The following is a 20,232-nucleotide window of genomic DNA, read 5'->3' as shown; positions in this document are numbered from 1 at the left end:
TTGATTGTTAAGCACCGGGAGTGGTGTTCGACCACGAAGTTGGTCTCTCGGACCACAGTGTCCCTCAAAGGGGAGCAAATAAGATGTATGCCAAAAACCGGGGCAAACGGAGGTGGTTAAGCGGTCCCGAACCGAGGCACACGGCCAACGGCTCCGAAAAACTGGAAACCGGGCTCCAAACGGGAAAAATGGCCTACGACCGCAAAACGTAGCCTACGGCCACTGAGAGATGATCTACGAGACCTCTCACTCCCTTCGCGAAGAGAAAACAGAGAAAACCGAGCCTGGTTCGCAAACCGAGGCAAAGCATGAAAGAGTTCGGAAGTCCGGAGGCAAGGCTCGCAGCCGAGACTCTGAAACTTCTGAGCAAGCACAATATGCAATATCACCGAGTGCTTAACTGGTGACGTCTGAGTCTCAAGGTCGGTCAAAAATGGGGTGTCTACACCGTCTCACGGGTCGAGTGCTTGAGGAAACCCGGCGTCTGTCTCCCAGGATACGACGGTCAAAGCCAGCTACGGCAGAAGCACTATCTGTCTAGCTTGGCGAACAAAACAATGGCAGCACTCTCTCACAATAGGAACTATCAAGCAAACTGACTTGTAAAATGGAAGCAAAAATTTCTATATTGAAACTTGACAGAAGGGTCTCAATTTATACATGTATAGGGGAGAGAGGAAAAGCCTCCAGCCTTTAAGGCTAGTCATTAAAACACCAAGCATCCATAGCCCCTTTTCACAAAATGAAAAGTATGGATGCCCAAAGGACTCACACCCTTTAGCTAAGAAAAAAGATTTAAATACTCTTTAAAATCCTATTCATGAATCTAACATCATGAAGCAATTTCTTGGCAATTTCTTATTCAAAACCCAATGGTTTTTGGCTCACTTGGACCCAACACAAAAAATGGTTAGGACCCACTTTAATATTTAATTAAAGTCACCACACTTTAATATTAAATTAAAGTCTCCAAAAATCATTTTTTCCAACATATATAACAAATAGCTCCTCATTTCTCAATACACAATTTATTTCTACTCATCAAGCATAATATAAACTCATATCAACTCACTTGCTGATTAGAAAGGACTTTAATAAGTCGAATCATCTTACAATAATTATATATATATATATTTTATTTTTATAGTATTATGTTTTACTAAAATAAAAACAGACTAGTTTCACATGGTATGACTCATATTCATGTTGTTATAATATCATGGATGTTACCTTCTCATATTTCTCTTATTAGATGTTGAAAGACCAATAAATAAGTAAATAAATCTCCATTTAAAATGAAATACTTCACTCCTAAATCACAAGGTGGCACATCTCATGTTTACTCAAATTTATATCAAATTTAAATTTAAATAAAAATACTCAAAAAAATTGCTTCACCCATTAACTTAAATTTATACTAGACTAAGTTTTACTCAAGTTAAATGAGATTCAAATATTTATTAAAAAAATTTAAAATTATTTCGTGAGTCTCAATTCTACCACTGTGGTTAATGAATTTTCACTCAAACTTAAATAAAATTTTGTTTGAGGATTGAAGGTGGACTTAACAGACGAGTCAATATGCTAAATCCAGAGCATCTGGTGACATCCATATAAAATTGGGCCTTCCATTTTTGGAGTCCAATTAAATTCCAAAAAACATCCAAACCCAAAGTACAGACACACAACAGCACAAACACTACTACTGACAACTCTCTTCACTTCCCATCCACAGACCCAAAACTACGAATTATCCAATCCCTCCCTCTCTCTCCTCCTTCTCCACCATCTATTCCTCAATCCTCCCTCATTAGCCCAAATCCTCCCCTCTTAATACCCTCTCAAGGAAAGGAAAAATCAAGAAAACACCATGATTATAAACCTCTCATTCTCCCCCCTATCTTCTTTCTCTCTTATCAGATTGATCAATTCCAAATCACCCATCTCAGATTTTTCCCTAAATTCCAAGACCCACTTCTCCAAATCTCATCCTTCTTCAATATTTGACTCAGTTTCTCCTTCACACCTCAAATTTCTTGGCAAGAATCAATTTTTGTATGGTAAACAATCACTTGGGAGAAGGCAAAATTTCAGGACTAGTGCTCTTTCTGGATTTGATTTTGGTGGATTTGAGAGTGCTCAGTCAGTTCTACAGGCAGTTTCAGTGTTGACAGCTATCATTGTTGTTCATGAGAGTGGTCATTTTTTGGCAGCTTATCTTCAAGGCATTCATGTGAGTAAATTTGCTATTGGGTTTGGTCCAGTTTTAGCTAAATTCAATTCAAACAATGTAGAGTACTCAATTAGAGCTTTTCCTCTTGGTGGTTTTGTGGGATTTCCTGACAATGATCCTGATAGTGATATTCCTGTAGATGATGAAAATTTACTTAAGAATAGACCAATCATTGATAGGGTTCTTGTTGTTTCAGCTGGTGTCATTGCCAATATAGTATTTGCTTATGTGATAATCTTTGCACATGTATTGCTTGTTGGATTGCCTGTGCAAGAGGCCTTTCCTGGGGTGCTTGTGCCCGAGGTTCGACCCTTTTCGGCTGCTTCCCGAGATGGGTTGCTCCCTGGGGATGTAATTCTAGCTGCTGATAAAATTCAATTATCAGAAACGGGGCCTAATTCGGTTTCTGAGGTTGTTGATGTCATTAAGAAAAATCCCAAAAGAAATGTGTTGCTCAAAATTGCTAGAGGGGATCAGGATTTTGAAGTTGGAGTTACTCCAGATGAGAATTCAGATGGTACAGGTCGAATTGGTGTTCAATTATCACCAAATGTTAAGTTTTCGAAAGTTAGGCCAAAGAATCTGACAGAAACACTGAATTACTCTGGGCGCGAATTTTGGGGTCTGTCATCTAATGTTTTGGACAGCTTGAAACAAACATTTCTTAATTTTTCACAATCAGCCAGCAAAGTTTCAGGTCCTGTTGCCATTATAGCTGTTGGTGCTGAAGTTGCAAAGTCTAACATTGATGGGCTTTACCAATTTGCAGCTGTGCTCAATCTGAACCTTGCAGTGATAAACCTCCTTCCTTTGCCTGCTTTGGATGGGGGTACTTTAGCTTTGATCCTTGTAGAGGCTGCCAGAGGAGGGAGAAAGCTTCCTTTAGAAATAGAACAGCGAATCATGTCATCGGGGATCATGCTTGTTATATTTCTTGGGTCATTCCTTATTATCCGGGATACTCTTAACCTTGATTTCATTAAGAATATGTTGTGAATACTTGGCAAGTCTGTGAAGTTCTTATACAGCCAAACACATTTCCACATATCGGTTACCAAATTAGGCACTGTTGCTGGTGATGTTCCTTCAAAGTGACCACAATTGAGTTCACCATGTCTTGCTTGATATGATCTCCTTCTGTTCTATGATGTTGTGCAGTGCTAGTGTTTGGCTCACCCTTGGTCTGAACCTGTTTCATTTAACTTGGATCTTCCTCATTTTATTCTCTTGTTTTTTCTTTGTTTTTTTTTCTTGGTAGTTAGTGCTAAGTTCTGAAACTTTGGTACTCATTGTTTCAATTTAAACAATTTGGTCTCAACAATCCAATTTTAATTTGGTGATTCTATTCCAATTTCCATAAATACTGACAAGTGTCCTTAAATTGCTAATTTAGACATTCAATTTGAACGGAATGACCAAATTAGTACTAAATTTGAAGTGTAAAAACCAAATTATATAATTTGAAACAATAGAGATCAAAATAAAATTTTGATCAAACTATGTAAATTAGAAGTGTAAATTAGCCTACAGTAAAAGTAAATTGCATTGGAATTTTGTTTCTTTTTTAAATATTTTCAAGATCTCTCATTAAAACCTCTGTTGTGTTTTCCTGTTTTAAAGGATATTGCGGTAAGTTTTTTCATGCTCTGGAGCAAACAAGTTGGAGACATAAAATTGTCATAACGTGTTTGCTATATGACAGTGCTTTGCCATACTGTATTTTTTAAATTGAAATCAAGATATGCTAATGTGGTTGTTTCACATGGCATGAAATAGATAATTTCATTTCATTCATGTAACGAATAGGATCCAAAACAGAAAGCTCTATAATAAAAGAAACATAATAGGAATGAAACATTAAATGAAAAAGAAAATAAATGAAATTTTCAATGACAGGGCTGGGGAAACATTTGCATTGTGTTCTTGTAACTTTTTCATCTCGGCTGGTAGAGAAAATTGCTGTAGCTTATTTTGAAACTCCAATGGGCTCCCTGAATCCACAGAGGAATAAAACATGGTCACATTGTGTAACCCTGAGTAAATACTTGATCAACTCCAGTTCATTGGGTCCTCTTTTTATCTCCATTTTGAATTCTTACAGTTTGTCTGGAAGATCGAGTTTGAGTTGCTTCCATTCCCAGCGTGCTTTATCAAGGTGCAAGGTGCTTAATGGGCAACGATAACGATAGTTAATAAAATGAAACGAAAGAAAAAAGTACTAGCTATTGTATTAGATTATAACATCATTAAATTTAAAAAATAATTTATTTGTTAGATATAAATAGCACTACTCAAAAAATTATATTTCTATAATATTTAGTTTGTCTATTGCGTCTTAGGCCCTAAGGAGTGGAGGCCTATTAGATACGGTTCACCCAAGCCTTCCAGAAGGTTGGTCCTCAAAACGTTACCATGTTGCTACACCCCTTGAGTTTGTCTATTGTGTCTCGCTCATTCATAATCATTGAATTGGGAATTGTTGGTAAAAGCTTGCCATTGGGTTTGGTGCAGTTTTAGCTAAATTCAATTCAAACAATGTAGCGTACTCAATTAGAGCTTTTCCTCTTGGTGGTTTTGTGGGATTTCATGACAATGATCCTGATGGTGATATTCCAGCAGATGATGAAAATTTCCTTAAGAGTAGGCCAAACATTGATAGGGTTCTTGTTGTTTCAGCTGGTGTCATTGCCAATATAGTATTTGCTTATGTGATAATCTTTGCACATGTATTGTTTGTTGGATTGCCAGTGCAAGAGGCCTTTCCTGGTGTCATGGCCTTAGCCTTCGCAAGCCAATCGTGCGGTCTTAGATGCTTTTCAACCCTCTTGGTTGCACCTAAGTCAGCATTACCCACTCAACCACACTAACACACACAAAGTTTAGGTGGAAGAATGCCTTCACTATACAAGTTAACTTTACAAGTATAGTCGTGTACAAAGCTTTACAAGGCTCCCACACTCACACTCACAAGTGCTTCACTCTTAGAACTCTCTTGGATCTCCAGGTCTCTAGGTGCCTAGCAAATGAGACCCCTCACCCTTATATAGCCATCCCCACCTCAATGGACGGCTAGGATCATTTTGATCCAAGGGCTACAAACTCTCATCTAGAACACTCCATAGAACTATCTAGGATAACTACCCTTCCTACTACATTCTAGAGCTCTCTACACTAGTGTAGTACATGGTAGGCATCTCTAGGATATTCTAGGATGTTTTAGACCCATCCAGACTCCTCTGGACACTCTAAGGTTCTTCCACATTCCAGAATCTTCCAGGCCACCCCAGACCCTTCCACCACGTTCTAGAGTCTTCCAGCATACTCTAGCCCGTTCTCGCTCCTTCCGGAACCTTCCAGTGCATTTGGCCACTTCAAATGCTGCTCCTCGTGTCACAGAAATTCTCGGGGTGTGACACTCTCCCCCACTCGATTCCATGACGCCCTCGTCACGCAGAAGCATATCGAGCCACCACGTCTCGATATGATCTGTGTCCGCTGCTGCTGGTGCTTGCCTCCTCTTTGCCCTTGCCGTGTGGCCCACTCTACTGCATCCCTGCAAGTACTTTCTCGTTGTCCTTGCCATGCAGCCCACTCTGCTGCATCCATGCAAGTGCCTTCCTCTTCGGGCAGTCCCTCACCATGTGCGGTCCGTTGCACATGAAACACTCGAGCCGCCCTTTTCTCTTCAAGCCCAGCCTCGTCAGTGCACTCAAATCTTAGAGTGGCACCTCTCTTCTCCTACGCATGTGAAGTTTTTCCCTTAGCTTTCACCTCCGCACACCGCTCATCCTTCTTTTGGATGTTCCTTGACTCTGGTATCTCCCCACTCTTCTGGGATATCGACCCAAGAAGTTGGATGCTCCCCAATTGTGCCTCCTTCTCTGAAGGTTCTTCACTCTCGGAGTCCCTCGCCTCCTTCTTTCCCTTCTTCTCCATGGCACTCAGTTGTTTCTTCTTCTTCGGGCAGTTTCTCACCATGTGCGGTCCGTTGCACAAGAAACACTCAAGCTGCCCTCTCTTCCTCGAAGATCCGGTGCATTGCCCCTTCCCTCGGCATTCCCGTCTCTTCTGGGCCTCGCCATCACTATGCTCATCCTCGGTGGCCTGAGGAAACTGCCTCCCACCTTTGGCATGGCTCTCTCGGGCACCCCTCGCACCATCATAGCTCTTAGGTTCTGGCGCACGAACCTTCCTCCTGGCTGGAGCCAAATTCCCTCCATTGCCAGCGATGATGGCCTTCTTGCACAACTCCAACTCTAACTCCAAGCTAGCTACTCTTGCTTCCAGGGCTTTCTGCTGGGTTGGACTGTCTCTAGCTACCTTGAAGCGAGACGAATTCACCCTTTCCTCGAAGGAGTCCACCTTCTCATCCAGCTTTTCCACCTTAGCAACCAAACTAGCAAAATAGGAGAAAAAGTCACTGATATGAGATGTGGGCCTACCAGGGCCAACTAGCACTTCCTCAAGTCTAGTGAACCGCTTTTCTACACTCTCCATCATCCCCTTGAGTTGTGCCTCCAATGCCGTCATCGAGTCCTTCGTTGAGAGCTTCCTCACCCTGGGGACGTTCCTTTCGTCGCCAGACATAGCCATATACACCTTCCTTGGTTACTTTCTCACGTAACCTTGCTCTGATACCAACTGTCACGGCCTTAGACTTCGCAAGCCAACCGTGCGGCCTTAGATGCTTTTCAACCCTCTTGGTTGCACCTAAGTCAACCTTACCCACTCAACCACACTAACACACACAAAGTTTAGGTGGAAAAATGCCTTCATTATACAAGTTAACTTTACAAGTATAGTCGTGTACAAAGCTTTACAAGGCTCCCACACTCACACTCACAAGTGCTTCACTCTTAGAGCTCTCTTGGATCTCCAGGTCTCTAGGAGCCTAGCAAATGATACCCCTCACCCTTATATAGCCATCCCCACCTCAATGGACGGCTAGGATCATTTTGATCCAAGGGCTACAAACTCTCATCTAGAACACTCCATAGAACTATCTAGGACAACTACCCTTCCTACTACATTCTAGAGCTCTCTACACTAGTGTAGTACATGGTAGGCTTCTCCAGGATATTCTAGGATGTTCCAGACCCATCCAGACTCCTCTGGACACTTCAAGGTTCTTCCACATTCCGCAATTTTCTAGGCCACTCCAGACCCTTCCACCACGTTCTAGAGTCTTCCAGCATACTCTAGCCCGTTCTCGCTCCTTCCGGAACCTTCCAGCGCATTTGGCCACTTCAAATGCTGCTCCTCGTGTCACAGAAATTCTCGGGGCGTGACACTGGGGTGTTTGTGCCCGAGGTTCAATCCTTTTCGGCTGCTTCCCGAGATGGGTTGCTCCCTGGAGATATAATTCTAGTTGTTGATAAGAGGTTGTTGATGTCATTAAGAAAAATCCCAAAAGAAATGTGTTGCTCAAAATTGCTAGAGGAGATCAGGATTTTGAAGTTGGAGTTACTCCTGATGAAAATTCAAGAATTCCAAGAGTTCCATCTGCGCATGAGCTGTCACGTACGGTTTTCTCAACCGCTTTATCCACACGTCCTTTTCTCATTGATTCGTACCTGACACGTGCCATTAGGTCGGGTCACTTCTGCGCACGCTGCCTGATAGGCACGTCGTCCAAGGCATATCATTTATGCTTTGCCACCTTTTCGTGTTTTAGCAAAACATCTCCCTCTCTCTCCGTCTCTTCACTTTACATTCTTGTTTTCCCTCTACGTTCAAGTTTTTCTTTCTCTAACAAATCCCTAACCTCCATTGCTATTTCTTTGAGCTTTCTGTAACCGCTTCAATCGCCTCCTCTGGCGAGCTTTTGACTGCCCTATTTCGTTTAAGTTCTTTGACTCCACATTCCCGCTCTCGGCCTCATCTGGTAAATTTCTAATCCCTTCTCTCTTTTAGTTCAACTTTTCACTATTTGTATGCGTAATACTTTTATGAATCTGTTTGTTCGCATCTTGCTGCTTAAATTCCTCATTTCGATTGCCATATTTAATCATTTGTAAATCAGTTCTTATGTTTTAAGCTGCTTTACTTTTGTGCCATCTTTATATTGCACATGCTACCACTGCATAGTTGCACTCTTTTTTTCTGTGTTGTTCTCACATTTTTGAATATCATGAGTCAGTTTCTTGTTCTTTAATGAAGCTCTGTCACTGTGTTTCTTGAATGTTTTTTTCACTGTTCTTGCTGAACTTCTATTTGGTCTGAGTCTTGATTGTTGTTTTTGTCTTTGAATCCTTTTTGGTTCTAAATCATGTTCGTCTTTTTGTTTTTCTTGCTTATTTCTAGATTCTTGTCATTGATTCGTGTTTCCATATAGATTTAGGCTTGGGTTTTGATAGAAAAATCACATACTTAGGAAAATTGAAACAAACTCCCCTAGATCTTGAAAAACCCTTGCCCCAGCTCCTGTTTAGGGTTTAGCCGAGGTCCTTCAAACCCATATTAACCACTCTCCTTTGAAATCTTGTACCTTCTTCCTTTAGCCGACATCATGGGTATATTCAGGTGAAGGGTAGATACCCTAGAAAAAATTGGATACTTCCATTGAGAGTTCTCCATCCCAGTCGATGTCCACCTCAGGTTGGCTGGGGAGGAGGACTCCATTATGCCTGATGGGGATTCCATTCTTTTCCCAGTAGTAGCCTTTATAGATGTGGACTTCGGTTTCCCTTAGACACTCTCTTTAGGGAGGTCCTCCACTACTATAAGCTCAACCCTATAGCCATCAACTCATATAGGGTCATTAATGGTATAATTGCTCTAGCTAGCCAAAAAAATGCTAGGATAACACTAGTCGATATCCAATATTGTTATACCATGTGTGGCCTAAAATCTGAAAAAGGTTATATCTATTACCTGAAGCCGAGATCCACAACCTACAAACTCATAGCCGACCTCCCAGACTCCAACAAATGTGCTGGAGATGATTACTTCATCGTTTCTGGCAACTGGGAATTTGCACCTAACGACGACCTTCATCTCTATCCTCTGCGCTGATCGGTATTTAAAGAGGATGAGAGTAAAAACTAAGTGTCAACTTTTCTACTTAAGACTCATCATTTTATTCCCTTTATCTATGTTAATGTCTGAATTTTATACTTGCAGCTCTCCCCCAGCCATCAAAAGATTTCCGCAAAACCTTATTCCCTAGTAAAGACCTTAAGAGGCTGCTGGGCTTGCCAGTTGACCAGCGCAAAGCCTCCCTGCTGCTCAATTGTATTTCGACTTACAAGTCTGCACTGCCCGACGTCCCCAAGAAGAGCAAGACCCGTTCTTCTACTACAACTCCACAAGCTGAATCATCATCAAGGCCAGATCAAGGATCTACCTCTGGTCTTGTGGAGCAGCCATCCACCTCTGCTCCTCAATTGATTTCTCCATATCAGCGCCAACGCCGACGTCGAGCTCTGCCAAACATACTAGCAGGTAGAACTCGTAGCCGTAAATGTCAAGGTTCTGAGGCGTCAGCTTACGATCCTGCAAGTCCACCTACCACACTTCTAGCAATCCATTTCCGTACAAAAGTAACGGTCGCTTCCACTGCCGACGAAATGGGCCGCAAACCGGCTATTGTTGAAGACTTTTTAGCCAACATTCCAGGGGTGGTGACGGTGCAATCCTCGCTATCTCCATCCTAATCAAAACCAAATCCGAAAAGGCTAACGAAGGCTAAGGCCAAGGCCACAGTGACTCAGATTGATTCTAAGGACACTGTGCCAATTTCGAAATTGGCTGAGGTTGAGAAGAGTCAATCGGCCGCCGAGAAAAAGCCAGCCGAGGTCGAAGCATCTGAACCCCAACCACCCAAAAGGTGAGATTTGAGCAGCCTGAGGGTAGCCGTAGTTTCCCTAGCAACATGACTTGGGCTCCCGAGGTCATGGTGGATAACAGGCCCCTGACAGTCGGCGACAGTGCAATGAACCTTGAAATCAGCGCAGCCCTGTCGGCGACTGTTCTTCTGTCAGAAGACATGAACCGCATGGCTGAGTTGTATGAATACGAAAACTTCGCCCTTATGATGTGGCACTCAGTCTTGGTAAGTCTCTTTCTTACTCTTTTGTAATCTTCCTATACTTAGTCAAGTTTCACTAATCTATTTTTCTTCTTGCAGGCCATCCAGCATGCTCATTCATATGCGGTCAAGACCGAGATGACAAGGAAGAAGTTGGCACAGAAGACTAAGGAAGTTGTCAAACTCCTTTTCTCACTCAACCGTGTCGAAGCCAACAACCGAGCTCTGCTGGATTAGGCCAAGGCTTCCAAAGCTGCTAAGGACTTGGCCGAGGAAAAAACTAAAGTGGTCGATGCTGAAGCCGAGGCTGCCAGAGCCTATCTTGAGGCTGCTAAGGCCAAGGTTGCTGATTTAGAGGCTAAGCTTCAAGAGGCCCTAGACTCAAAGGAGGCCGAGGTGAAGGTAGCCGATGAGAAGGCCTATGAAGAAGGGATGGTCGCCGTCCATGACTAGTACAAACAACAAGTCAACCTGGCTTGCAATCGAGGTTATTACCTTGGTTGGATGGCGACGCTCAACAAATTACTTGTTTCAACGGACTCCGACCTTCGAGACATCAATCAGCTTTAAGTGCCTTTCCTTCAAGAGCCCAAGGACTCTGGCGATGAAGCCGACGAAGACGATGCCAAGGATGACGAAGCTGATGAAGTGGAGCAAGAAGCTGCCACTGATCCCAAGTCTCTGACCCTCAACGAGCAAATAGACTTTACTCAAGATGAGAAGGATGACTTGGTTTCCAAGGGCGTCTCTCCCAAACCAATCACCTCTGAGGCCGAGGTCCAGTGCGCCAAAAGGAGTCTGGATCAGACATTACTCGAAATAGATGCCGAAATAGCAGCAGAGAAAAATGCAATACTGCCAATCGAGGCCAACAATACTCCATCAGCCGAAGTTGAGCAATCCCAAACCACTTCTAACACTTAGGATATTTCTTATTTGTCTTTGTTCTTTTCCTTCTTTTTGTTTGAACAATGTTAGCCTGAATTTTAGCCGATGTGTCCCATTTTGTAATTTGAACAAGTAATTTTTCTGTAGGCCGACGTGCCTTTTTGCCCATGGACAAGTTTCCCTTTTGAATACAAGGCTGATTTTTTCTTTCAAGTGTTGTATGCTTGAATGTTTTACTGCTTTCTTTCATGCCTTTCATGCTTCCATACTTAGAATATTTTTGCACTTCATCAAAGTACACCTTGACTGTATAATAACTTCGGGATGTGATACCTCGGATATAACTTTGAATGTTTTTCTCGACCGACCATTTGTATACCTTGGGTAACACTTTAAAAATGCAAAAATATTTTTACAAGTGTTATCCAGTATTGTTTCTTTACTTTCACATGCTCTCTTCTTTCAAGACTTCACCATTTCCAAGCTTGACAACCTGGTTGGCCATCTCGACCAATATGTATCTCGGATATTTCTTTTGATATTACCTCAGCTAATCTTCAGGGTGTAAATTTTCCTGAAATTTCAACAAGTGTTAAGCCAATTCTAGCTTGTAAATTTTTATATAAAATTTCAATAAGTCCCCAGCACTTTAAACCTTTACTCATCATTCTCCAGCTCTTTGTCTCCTAATGTGAACCTAAGTTTCACTTATTTTCACATTAAGCATGTATAATCTTTTGCCGAAGTTAGATTCAAACAAAGACTAGCCGAGGCCCTCAACCCTGGTTTCTCTGTTAATCTAATTGAAATGCACTTAGTTCCATTCTAAGTTTAAAGCCTAGTTTCAATTTAACTTAGTTCAACTCTATTATATGCAAGTATAATTCAACTCTGCTATATAATAAGTCTAAGTTGTTCGTCATGTTTCAATCAGAAATATCGTCAACTTAGTTCAACTCTATTATATGCAAGTATAATTCAAGTCTGCCATATAATAAGTCTAAGTTATTCATCATGTTTCAATCAGAAACATTGCCAACTTAGTTCAACTCTATTATATGCAAATATAATTCAACTTTGCCATATAATAAGTTTAAGTTATTCGTCATGTTTCAATCAGAAACATCGTCAAAGGACTGGTCAGTCTTATCACACAAATTTCAGATATAAAGATCGAACTAAAATTTTATTATTATTTCGGTTGATGACATAAATTTCAAAAACTAAAAATCTAATGATAAAAAAACTTCAAGTTGCAAGTGTTTCGAGGTCTTGCAACTTTTTGCCATCACTGCCCTCAAGCCAATATGCTCCATTGCTGGAGACTGACATAATTCTACAAGGCCCCTCCCAATTTGGGCCAAGTTTCTCTTCTCTGGGATCCTTTTTGTTGCCGACGACCTTTCTTAGGACGAGGTCCCCAACTTGAAACTCTCTTGGGTTGACCTTCTTATTGTAAGCTCTAGTAAGCTGTTGTTGGTATGCCCCTAGTCGAATTGTTGTTCTCTCACTTCTTTCTTCTAGTAGGTCCAGATCTCGGACCAGGAATGCCTCGTTAGTCCCATTCTTTACTCCCTAGGTTCTGATCCCTGGGGTGCCGACTTCTAGTAGGATAACTATTTCTGTGCCATAAGCCATGGCAAATGGGGATTCCCTAATTGATCTTCTTGGCGTAGTCCAATATGCCCAAAGTACATTGGGTAATTCTTCTACCCATTTTCCTTTTGCTGCCTCTAGCCTCTTTTTGATTCCATCCAAGATAGTCTTATTGGATGCTTCTGCCTGGCTATTGCTTTTAGGGAAACTCAGAGTAAAGTAGTAGTTCTTGATTTTGTACTTTGCACAGAAGTTCTTGATTAGCTTACTGTCAAACTGTGTACTATTGTCTGCTGTTATTGCCCTTGGGTTCCCAAACCTGGTGATGATGTTTTTCCATATGAAGTTCTTTACATCAACATCCCGAATCTTCGCAAGGGGTTTAGTATCTACCCACTTTGTGAAATAATCAGTTGCTACTAGCAGAAACTTCTTTTGCCCAATTGCTTGGGGTAGTTGTCCAACAAGATCCATGCCCCATTGAACAAATGGCCAAAGGCTAGATACTGAGTTCAAATATGCTGCTGGTTGATGTATCAAAGGTGCTAACCTTTGACACTTCTCACACTTCTTGACTTAGGCTTCAACATCTTTCTGTATGTAGGGCCACCAATATCCCTGAGTAATGGCCCTATGAGCAAGTGATTTGCCCCCAGCATGGCTGCCACATACTCCTTCATGTATTTCTTACAAGAAGTCTTCAACTTGGGAGGGATGCACACATCTCAAAAGGGGACTGATAAAAGACCTTCTGTACAGATTCTGCTGTTAGGCTAAACCTAGCCGACTTTAGTCTGGTCTTGTGTGCTTCTTTGCGATTATCTGGAAGTTTCTTATCTCTAAGGAACATTACTATTGCATCCATTTAACTTGGCCCCATCTCCACACACATTACTTCGTATTCTGTGATTAGTGGTTCCACACTTGGGCCTGATAAATAATCAACCATTATTGTCTTTGCCTCCCCTGATTTCATTGCACTAGCCAGGTTAGCCAAGGCGTCGGCATGTCTATTGTCATCTCGGCTAACCTGTTGTAGTCGACAATCTTGAAACAAGGCTAACAGTCTGAAAACTTCTTTTACATAAGCTATCATTCTTTTATCTAGGGCTGCATACTCACCTGTTGCCTGATTCACAATAAGCTGGGAGTCACAGAAGACTACCACCTCGTCAGCTTCCATTGCTGTTATCAACTTCAATACTGCGATTAGTGCTTCATATTCTGCTTCATTGTTTGAAGCCTTAAACCACAATCGAATAGATTGTTCCAACATCCGCCCATTTGGCGATACTAGCACTACTCTTGCCTCCGTTCCTTGACGGTTTGAACTCCCATCAACAAACAGGCGGAAAGAGTCGCCGATGTAAATGTCGTAGGGCTTGAGTTTTTCTTCTTTCTTTTGCACTGTTGTTGGGTTTTTCATTCCCACCTGGGTCTCTTCTTGTTTCCCTGGACACCCTAAATTGAGGCTCATCGGAGCCCAACGTGGGATGGCTCCGGGTGTGAACTCGGCCACAAATTTGGCCAAAACTTGGCTCTTAATTACTATTTTAGGCCTAAATTCCAAGTCATACTAGCCCAGTACTACTGCCCATCTAGTTACCCTGTCTGTCAAATCCCTTTGTTGTAGTAGGGACTTCAAGGGGTACTCAGTTAATACTACAATTTTGTGGACTTGGAAATAATAGTTTAACTTCTTGGAGGCCATCATTAAGGCCAATGTCAATTTCTCTAAGGGTAAATACCTGGTCTCTGCGCCTGCAAGGGTTTTACTCATATAGTATACTGCCATTTGTTCTCCATTCTCTTCTCTAATTACCACTGCGCTCACTGCATGCTCTAAAATCGCTAAGTATAAGAACAGTTCCTCTCTAGGTATTGAATTCAAAAGAACTGGAGCTGTGGTCAGGTATTTTTTCAAGTTGGCCAAGGCGACTTCACATTCTTCTGTCCACAAGAAATCCATAGCGTTTTTCAACAGATTGAAAAATGGTTTACACTTATCTGAACTTCTGCTTATAAACCTATTCAGGGCTACGACCATTCCTGTCAGCATCTGTACTTGTTTTGCCGATGTAGGGCTCTTCAAGTCAATGATGGCCTTGATTTGATCTGGGCTTACCTCAATGCCCCTTCTAGTAACCAAGTATCCCAAGAACTTACCAAACCCAACTCCAAATGCGCATTTCGAAGCATTGAGTCGGAGCTGATATGTTATAAGAATATCGAACACTGCTTTCAAGTCGACCAGGTGATTCTCAGGTTTTTTGGTCTTCACGACCATGTCATCAATGTATACTTCCACTGTTTTGCCAATCAAATGTCTAAACATCTTGGTCACTAATCTCTGGTATGTTGCTCCTGCATTTTTCAACTTGAAAGACATCACTCTGTAGCACTACAGCCCTTTTGGGGTAATAAATGCAGTCTTCTCTTCATCAGGGGGTACATTGCTATCTAATGGTACCCCCTGTAAGCGTCCAGGAAGCTTATCATTCCATGCCCTAAAGTGGCATCCACTAATTGATCGATCTTGGGGTGTGGGAAACTGTCTTCGGGACAAGTCTTATTCAGGCTAATAAAGTCCACGCAGACCCTTCAATTCCCATTTTTCTTTTTTACAACCACAGTGTTGGACAGCCAAGCAGGGTAGTTTACCTCTCGGATGGCTCTGGCCTCTAACAATTTATCCACTTCCTCCTCTACTGCCTCCACATGAACCAACTTTGGCCTCCTCGCTCTCTGAATGATGGGTTTAACCGACCTGTCTACGTTCAGTCTGTGGCATGTAACCTTGGGGTCAATGCCAGGCATCTCTTATGGCGTCCAGGAAAACACCTCTATGTTTGCTTGCAAGAATGCTTCTAACTCCATTTTCTCTTTCTCGGCCAAGCCTGAGTCGAGGAGGAAGAAACGCTCTTTATCCCCTTGTTGGACTAGAATTTTTTTTAAGGCTTCCTCGTTTTTGTCGGCCGACTCTTTGCCGACGTCATCCAAGAACTCTATGTCCTCGTCCTCAATCTTTACTGTTGCTGCTTCTCGTACATTATAGGTGGATTTCATTGCTGCTATGGAGCAATTCTTTGCCTGCACTTGATCCCTTTTGACCTCTTCAATTCCATGCTCTATTGGGAATCGCAACTGTTGGTGTAGTATAGGGGGAACAACCCTCATTGCGTACAACCATGGCCTCCCCAAGATAACATTGTAAGGGGAGGAGGTGTCAATTATTATGAACTCTGTTCTTACATTCTCGGTGCCTGCTTGCACCTCCAAACTTATTGCTCCCAGGGTCCATGTCGGTGTTCCATTGAACTTGACCATTGGACCGTTGGACTACTCCAGGTCATCTTGGTGAAGGCTGAGCTCCTTGTAACATCTGACATATATGATGTCACAAGAGCTGCCTTGATCAATCAGAATGCGCTTACCTGGCATTCTCCAATCTTAAGGGATATCACCAGAGCATCGTTGTGTGGATGCTGCACCATGTCTAGGTCAGCTTCAGTAAACGACAACATTGGTCCCTGGTACTCGTCTGCCTTAGGCCTCTTTTACTGGACCTGATACACATGCTGTAAGTGTTTTACCCTCTTAGTCTCCCCACGTACCTCATTCTCATTGACCTTTGAGTGAATCACATTGATAACTCGAGGTTCATTCGTTTGCGGTTGCGGTGCTGGTGGAGGTGGAGGTGGAGGTGGTGCTGCCGGTGCCGGGGGCAGCTTTGCTTGCTCTTTCCTTGTTCTGGCCTTATCTACTATGTCCCTTAAGTGACCTTGTCTTACCAGATCTTCCAAATGTGTTTTTAGTGATCTACAACCCTGTGTCAGGTGTTCATCTTCATTGTAGTAAGCACAGTGCTTTCCCAGGCTTCTTCTCATGAATTCGCCAGGAACCTTTTATGGCGCTCTATAATATGGTTGGTTCTTGATTCTTTCCAGAACTTTATAAATCGGAATCCGGAATATGGTAGTGACTGCCTGTGCAGCTCTCAGTCCTATCTCTTGCCTGTTAATCTAGTATTAGCTCGGCCTCGCTTCAGCGAGCCATTTGTCTTCTCTTGTTTTGACACATTTGTCCCTACCGTGTCTTCTTTAGCTCTTGCATATTTCTCGATCTTGGCCATGAGTTCCTTCATACTTTTTGGTAGCATCCCTCCATACTTCTTTGTAGCGTATTTGCCAGTGACTTTAGAAGCAAGCAGTCATCGTTCAGGCCGTTCTTAAAAAATACGACTGCCAACTCTTGGTTACATCTTGGTATTCGGTTAAAAACCTCATAATACCTTTTGGCATAAGCCCTGAGACTTTCATCCTCACCGATTCTCAAAGCCATCAGGGAGTCTACCCTCAATGGCTGTAGTTTCTTTGCAACAAACCTGGCCACAAACATCTCGGCCAGGCCTTCCCAACTTTTTATAGTTCATTTCGGCAACTTATGAAACCAATCTGATACGCTTTCCCCAAAGGATGAGAAGAACACCTTGTAGAGCAATGGTTCGTTCCCGGTATACAGTGCCATTGAGTTCAAATATGAGCCGACGTGAAAGTTAAGATTGGACTTACCGTCGTATATCTGAAATCTTGGCATGTGGAACCTTTTTGGGGCCTCAAACTTGTCCAATTCAACTGAGAACGGCGTTCTCGGCTTGACCGGAGACGTGACCTCGGCATCTTGTCGCTTCCTTTGGAGGTAGTCCCTCAAATCCTCCTTAGTCCGTCCAGGAGCTTAGCTGTCAACGAATTTTAGCCTTTTTGGTACGCTGCTCCCGGTGTCGTTGTGAGTCCTCTTGGACCTCCATTTATTCATCGTGCCAAAACAAAGCTCATTTCCTTGAACATGCTGATATTCCTTAACATAAGTTTCCTTGGCACGATGTGTTTTCTGAGACACTCTTCTCATCGATTCTCCTTACCCGACCTCCCACGAAGGCCGATGCGAATGTTCCTTTGTCCTGTCATGCTGAGGGATTGCAGGGATTGCTTTCTGTCCCCTTTTCTGGGCATCGTTCTTGGTCGCTGGAATGAACGTGTCCTCCAATGAAAACGGTGGCTGCATGACGTTGTTCTGCATCATGAAGTTGACAACCGATTGTAGGTCTGCCAACTTGTTTGCCATTTCTTTCAACTCGCTGTCCCTTCTCAGGCATCTATCTTTCCATCCTAGAGGTCACCTTTATTTTAATACCCGCATTGACATGCTTTCTTCAGTACGTCTCCATCTTGGTCGACGTCCTTTTCTCTAGGATTCTTATCCCGAGGTTCTTCATTACAGTTGCCCTTCTCAACATTAGGATCGGTGTTTTTACCACTCCCACTAGAGATGTCGCCCCCAATCTTTTCTTTCTACCCGTCGTTGGCCATCTATTCTCCTTACGTTTCCCACAGACGGTGCCAAATTATGAGTGTTGATTTCCGACCACACTGCCAAACAGGAACTCAGCAGAAGAGCACAGGCAGAATATATCACGCCCGAACAGCCTGTCACAGAAAGATAAGACTTCGGCGGTGGTTCGTCCACCCGAGGGCACTCTGACGATCAAGTTAGTACTCAGTTATCTCTCAAAGATAGCAAATAGTGCTTCACTCCACTAGCCAGAATATAAAAAATGTACCTTAGACCCATGAAGGTGCCTTATTTTTATAGCCAGCACTAACCTGATCCCCGTAGAAGCCTAACTTCAATGGACTCTGGCTCAATACTCATCTTAGACTCCCAGCCAGATAGAGATAAACTCCTTAAGAGTTTTTATCTTTATTCAGATTGAGGTCCTCCCCCATTCTAGGACTTTTGTCCCCTATCCGCTCATCTCGGATTTCGGTATCTTCGTAGATAACCTCGACTTAGCCAAGATGGCCTCGGCAATATGATCAAGACACGTGGCACCTCGGCTGACACTCCGGTGCTACCTTGGCCACATGTTGTCACTCACAAAATATGTCCTCATAAGTTGATCCCTGGGGATGTAATTCTAGCTGTTGATAAGATTCAATTATCAGAAGCCAGGCCTAATTAGGTTTCTGCGGTTGTTAATGTCATCAAGAAAAATCCCAAAAGAAATGTGTTGCTAGAAATTGCTAGAGGAGATCAGGATTTTGAAGTTGGAGCTACTCCTAATGATAATTCCATATGGTACAGGTCGAATTGGTGTTCAATTATCACCAAATGTTAAAGCCTATCAGTCTATTTAAAAGTCTCACTTCCTCAACAAAACCTTTTTGTTGCATTGCATACAAAAGATGTCTAAGTTACTTTAACGTGAAATTGGAGGATGATTGTTAGTTGATTCAAAAGAAAAATTAAGGCTATGTGTGGATAGATTTTCAAACTATAATTTCACTCTCATATTCTAATATTATGTTTGGATACATCTTTCAAATTATATTTCCATAACAAAGGGAAACTCTGTCGAAAACTCTGTGTTAGGCGGGATTTTATTTATTTATTTATTTATTTGAAATTTGGTGTAACCGGTCGTTTGGCCTGTCAACCGGAACATAGAAATTTTTTTTGATATATTTTTTATTTATATTTTTAATAAAACAATATTTTCAAAAAATTTTAAATTTTTTTATGAACTTTTAATAGATTTTTGAGCTGTGTGTTTGTTTATGAGTTGTAAGTTTGCATCATATATCATATATCACATAAAAAATTACTCACTCAATTCAAAACTTTTTTCAAAACTCATTCAGCAAACAAATTTTCCATATTCAAATCATAATTTCAAAACTCTCAAATTCAAAATATATCTATATTTTCAAATCATATTTAGAAAATTCTATCAAAATGCTACCTAAAACTTTATGTAGTGGCTTTGGAGATGAGCTGGGTAGCTTCTTCTTCTTCTTCTTCTTCTTATTATTATTATTATTATTATTTAAGTTGGGTTCAAAACCACCTCATTTAATACATGCATAAAGAAATAGTTTGTTTGGTTGGGAGATTTAAAGAGGAATTTGGAAAGGGAAAGGAAAAATGTGTGTGAAATTAAATAAAATGTAGGTATATGTTATTCGTATTTTACCTGTTTTTTTCATTTCCCTTTTCAAATTCCTTATTAAATCCCCCAATCAAAAGGTTTTGAAATAATATAATCACCCTTACAAGTTTAATAAATTTATATGGGTTAGGCTTGCCTTCCATTCATGACCTAGATTTGAGAATATTGTTTGGACTCGTAAAATCTATTACTGAGTTTTACTTTGATAATTTAAATTGTTAATTTTGTAAGATTCTTAATATATATCACATTATCTAAAAAAAACTTAGTTGATCTGATAATTAGAACATCTTGTTTTATGACATTTGTCTAAAATATAATGAATGATTTATTTTTAAAAACACATTTATTGTTTATTTCAAACCAGAACCATTTCAAATTAGATTTTAACTTCTTAATCATTTTGAGGAGAGTGAATGGACTACTTTGTTCCTTGATTTTGGTTTAATTTCTAAGGACCGTTGTCATTCGACTAAA

The 20,232-nt window shown here is 41.6% G+C and overlaps 2 protein-coding genes across 2 annotated transcripts; one reads left to right on the top strand and one right to left on the bottom strand.

Annotated features, from left to right (window-relative positions):
• Positions 1–1,648: 1,648 nt before the first annotated feature.
• Positions 1,649–3,594, top strand: ARASP (chloroplastic membrane metalloprotease). Its single transcript, XM_028217225.2, has one exon. The coding sequence runs from the start codon at positions 1,871–1,873 to the stop codon at positions 3,227–3,229; it is 1,359 nt and encodes a 452-aa protein (XP_028073026.2). The 5' UTR covers positions 1,649–1,870; the 3' UTR covers positions 3,230–3,594.
• Positions 3,595–15,566: 11,972 nt separating this feature from the next.
• LOC145798220 (uncharacterized) lies at positions 15,567–16,633 on the bottom strand. The gene is made up of 3 exons (XM_082885716.1): positions 16,361–16,633; positions 16,181–16,231; positions 15,567–16,085 (listed from the first exon to the last, which is right to left on the bottom strand). The coding sequence occupies exons 1-3, from the start codon at positions 16,631–16,633 to the stop codon at positions 15,567–15,569; spliced, it is 843 nt and encodes a 280-aa protein (XP_082741842.1).
• Positions 16,634–20,232: the final 3,599 nt, after the last annotated feature.

The sequence above is a fragment of the Camellia sinensis genome, chromosome 8 (assembly GCF_055761805.1).
Source record: "Camellia sinensis isolate YWXY chromosome 8, ASM5576180v1, whole genome shotgun sequence".
Taxonomy (NCBI): Eukaryota; Viridiplantae; Streptophyta; class Magnoliopsida; order Ericales; family Theaceae; genus Camellia; species Camellia sinensis.
This window is presented reverse-complemented; position numbering and strand designations above follow the sequence as displayed.

Bases quoted from the DNA above. Each gene is read 5' to 3' on its own strand.
- ARASP (XM_028217225.2), top strand. From the start codon at position 1,871: ATGATTATAAACCTCTCATTCTCCCCCCTATCTTCTTTCTCTCTTATC.
- LOC145798220 (XM_082885716.1), bottom strand. From the start codon at position 16,633: ATGAGAAGAAGCCTGGGAAAGCACTGTGCTTACTACAATGAAGATGAA. The intron at 16,232-16,360 runs GTACGTGGGGAG...GACATGGTGCAG, and splicing joins CAAAGGTCAATGAGAATGAG to CATCCACACAACGATGCTCT. The intron at 16,086-16,180 runs GTAAGCGCATTC...GACCTGGAGTAG, and splicing joins TTAAGATTGGAGAATGCCAG to TCCAACGGTCCAATGGTCAA.